The sequence below is a fragment of the Sinocyclocheilus anshuiensis genome, unplaced genomic scaffold (assembly GCF_001515605.1).
Source record: "Sinocyclocheilus anshuiensis isolate Anshui unplaced genomic scaffold, SAMN03320099.WGS_v1.1 scaffold79, whole genome shotgun sequence".
Taxonomy (NCBI): Eukaryota; Metazoa; Chordata; class Actinopteri; order Cypriniformes; family Cyprinidae; genus Sinocyclocheilus; species Sinocyclocheilus anshuiensis.
In genome coordinates, this window is record NW_015548213.1 from 1,327,558 (window position 1) to 1,331,484 (window position 3,927).

Below are 3,927 nucleotides of genomic sequence, written 5' to 3' on the forward strand. Positions count from 1 at the left end.
CATGTCATCCAAGATGTTCATGTCTTTCTTTCTTTCTTCAGTCGGAAAGGAATTACGTTTTTTTGAGGAAAACATTCCAGGATTTTTCTCCATATAGTGGACTTCAATTGTGGCCAGTGATTTGAAAGTCCAAAAATGCGGTTTCAAAGAGCTCTACACAATCCCAGCCGAGGAATAAGGGTCTTATCTAGCAAAACTATCGGTCATTTTCTTAAAACAAAAAACAAATTTATTTATACAGTTTTTAATTATTTATACGTCTTTATTAGGTAATGTTGGAAAGGTCACGCGTGACGTAGGCGGAAGTACCGACTAAGTAAAAAGTCATTGCCCTTTACAAAAAAAGGTAAAACAATGATGTCGGATGATTTTAAAGTTGGAGGAGTAAATGAGATGGCGTTTTTAACCAAAGTACAAAGATGAACTAATGTGCGTGACCTTTCCAACATGATTACGTAATGTGTGAAGACGCACATCGCAGAGCTAAAGCAAGCCCAACATTTGTGGTTAAAAAGTGATTTTTTAAATTTATTTATTTTTCCAGAAAATGACCGATCGTTTCGTTAGATAAGACCCTTATTCCTCGGCTGGGATCGTGTAGAGCTCTTTGAAGCTGAATTGAAACTGCATTTTTAACCTTCAATCCATTGAGCACCACTGAAGTCCACTACATGGAGAAAAATACTGGAATGTTTTCCTCAAAAAGCTTAATTTCTTTGCGACTGAAGAAAGAAAGACATGAACATCTTGGATGACATGCGGGTGAGTAGATTATCAGGTCATTTTTATTTTGGAAGTGAACTTCTTTTAAACGACCAAGGCAAAATGAGGACCTAAGCATGGCAGGAAGCATCACACCAACAAAAATGAGTAATTAAATACATTTTGAGATTATTTTAGTCAAAATGGTTGAAAAATCATAAATCACTAGTGATCTGATTTAATGGTTTATCATGTTTGACCAATAGGTGTAATTACTGAATTGATGTGGTGTGGTCTCAGATGCAGTTTGGCATCATACCATCAAATTCGTTGATGTGGTAAATGAGAACTAATTCATCTATCAGCACGAAATCCATAAGTTTTTGCTGCCATGGACTCGAATTTGGTGAAAATTGGACAAATGGTCTAGGAGGAGTTCGAAAAAGTAGGTTTTCATTGCCTTGGCAATATACCGGTCGACCACTAATAAACATGCATGAATGAGAAAATGCAATGCTTCTTGTTCAAAAGTCAAGCCGCAAAAACAATGCGCTGATTGAGGCGTGTATGGAGAAAGCCAACTGTCACACACTCTTGTGTAAAAATGTCTGTCTTGTCGAGTATTCACATAAAAACTGTAGGCTGCAAGTGAATGTAGACTGCTGTGGGTCTTAAAGTGACAGCAGCCTAATGATCCTGATGCTGTTAATCAAACAACAAAAGACAGAGAAAATCACTCACTGATCTCGAGTGATTCACTTTAGTAGCTATAATAGGGATTAATCTATATTTAAATTATACAGTGAAGACTATGCAATGCTTTATTTTACATTTGATTCATTTCTGTACTATTTTGTACCTTTCCTACCTATTGTTTGTCATTTGTGTGTTTGTTCTTTTAATAATTATAATCGTTGTCTTATGAAAGTCTGACGCACGTTTTCTAATTTTTTTTTTCCTGTAATGCATGACAACGGCACATCTAACACTGCATTAAATAGTCAATGTGATGCAACCACGAAATCTGTCATTTTGCAAAAATCAAAAACGAAAAAGTGAAACTGGTGATGATTGAACTATTTAACTGCGTGCTCAGAGATGTTTGGGCCGGTCTCCCGTGACTCACCCATAACCTGCCAGGAAGCCCAGGCTGGGAGGACTGACTTTATCACTGAAGACGTACAGCTGCAGTCCTGCCTCTCTCTTCTTCTCCAGCTTTGACTCGGATCTCATCTGGATCTTCCCTGCCGATGGCTGGCCCACAATCCACCACTCCTGAATGTCCTCCGTGCCGTTGTGAGACCTCTCCAAGTCCAGCTGGATGCTCTTATAACCCTCATCTGGCACAGAGGGATTGATGAGATGTGTGAGGTACAGCTGGCGTCAGTATTCATGGAGAAAAGTCATCCTGATTCTGCATTACCTGTATAAAGCTGACCGACTGGTTTGGCATTTGAGTCACTCGGTGCTCGAATAAAGCAGGGAAACACTTGCTCTATGACCCTGTGAATGAGAAAATGGACCATAAATATAAGCATTGATGTAAGTATGAAATGCACGATTTATATGTTGAATTTGTACTTACACAGGTTTATTTCTGGTTCCATTGAGTAACGCTATCAGCTCCTGTCTAGTGTTCATGTCCAGATATGTGATGTGTTTGTCCACTGCAAACTCAGCCTTTGCTCCCAGACTCAGATTCCTGCACAAGAGAGAAGTATTATGGGATATATTTAGTGTTTAATGATGAAACTGCAATGCACCGGAGAACTGCGCTAGAATAAATGACCACTACCATGATTTTTGGACGTCATGGTATTCTTATATACACTAATGTAATCACTACTGTTCAAAAAGTAAGATTTGTTTTTATTGTTTTTTTAATTAATACTTTTATTGATCAAGGATGCATTAAATTGATCAAAAGTGCCAGTAAAGACATTTATAATGTTACAAATTATTTATTTTTCAAATAAATGGGGAGATGCACGCATGCACAATCTTCCCCTGACTGGGATTTATAAAGGGATTTTTGCGCAGGTTCTGGCATGGCTTTATACATGCATACACAAAATCTAGGTTCTTGTACAGTTTTAGGATGAAATCTACAGAGAGTTGTATAAATGAGGCCCCAGGTGTTGCACTGTATCTGTACCTCTGGATGCTCCAGGACATGGTCACAGGGAACTGGTCCTCTTTGCTCAAGACCTCCATCAGGTTCTTTCTGCTGGGAGGACTGATGGTCCAGAGAGAGTTCGAGCTTCCTTCCAGCTCTGCCACAGTCACGTCCTCTGCTGTATACGCCTCCAAGAACTGCAGTGCACTCTGGGAAACAGATTGAACTGCACTTGACACATTACACAACGATTAAAGAGCAGCGTTGCTAGAACAACATGCTTCTCCAAACCATCACACTGAGAGTGACTTACAGAATTGTGTCTGTATGAATTCATGAAGCTGATGAAATCTCTGTCAGTGACGTCCTTCAGCTGATTCTGCTGCGCACTCATAGTGAAGATGGGCTAGAAAGCACACACAACACACAGACATATGTGACCCTGGAGCACAAAAGCAGTCTTTAAAGGCAGTTTTTTTGCACCCTCAGATTCCAGATTTTCAAATAGTTGTATCTCAAATATTATCCTATCCTAACAAATCATACATCAATACATTCAGAATATAGAATGGTCATGTAAATATGTTTGCAAACCATGCTTCTGAATTTGGGTGAATATAGCACTTCTCAAGCTATCAGACCATGTATAAAACAAATAAATGAGCACGTTACTAAACACTGGTGATATATTATACAGCTGTGAAACACTATGTCATTAAACCTGGATTCTGGAAGTCTGGACAAAAATAATTCAGATGTAGAAGACTTTGCTGTTTTCATGTTTACCGATGTTTGTTCATGTAATGCAGGAATTCTCAAATGTTTTGTCAGCCAAACCCCTCTGAGATCAAATATTTACTTGGAATGTCTCAAGTTCATGTTTCAATAAAAACAACACATTTGTCGATTAATGGTCACATTTACATGCAGGTAAACAAAATATTTCTATTTTTTCTGTTCAAGTGATAACATAATTTATTTTTATTTTGTGTAATGTAATGTTAAATGCATTTTATGATGTTGATACAATGTATGTATACTGTATACATGATACGATATATTTTCTTTATATATTTCATATATATATATATATATATATATAATATATA

General features: G+C 37.6%; 1 protein-coding gene across 1 annotated transcript in view; it reads right to left on the reverse strand.

Moving 5' to 3' along the window:
• Positions 1-3,927, reverse strand: part of piezo2a (piezo-type mechanosensitive ion channel component 2a) — a 131,977-nt gene that overhangs the window by 2,098 nt on the left and 125,952 nt on the right. Inside the window, exons 49-53 of the mRNA XM_016440611.1 lie at positions 3,132-3,224; positions 2,858-3,027; positions 2,288-2,404; positions 2,126-2,205; positions 1,829-2,042 (exon numbers count right to left, since the gene is read on the reverse strand). Coding sequence (XP_016296097.1) covers positions 1,829-2,042; positions 2,126-2,205; positions 2,288-2,404; positions 2,858-3,027; positions 3,132-3,224 — 674 coding nt within the window. The remainder of the gene's footprint in view (positions 1-1,828; positions 2,043-2,125; positions 2,206-2,287; positions 2,405-2,857; positions 3,028-3,131; positions 3,225-3,927) is intronic.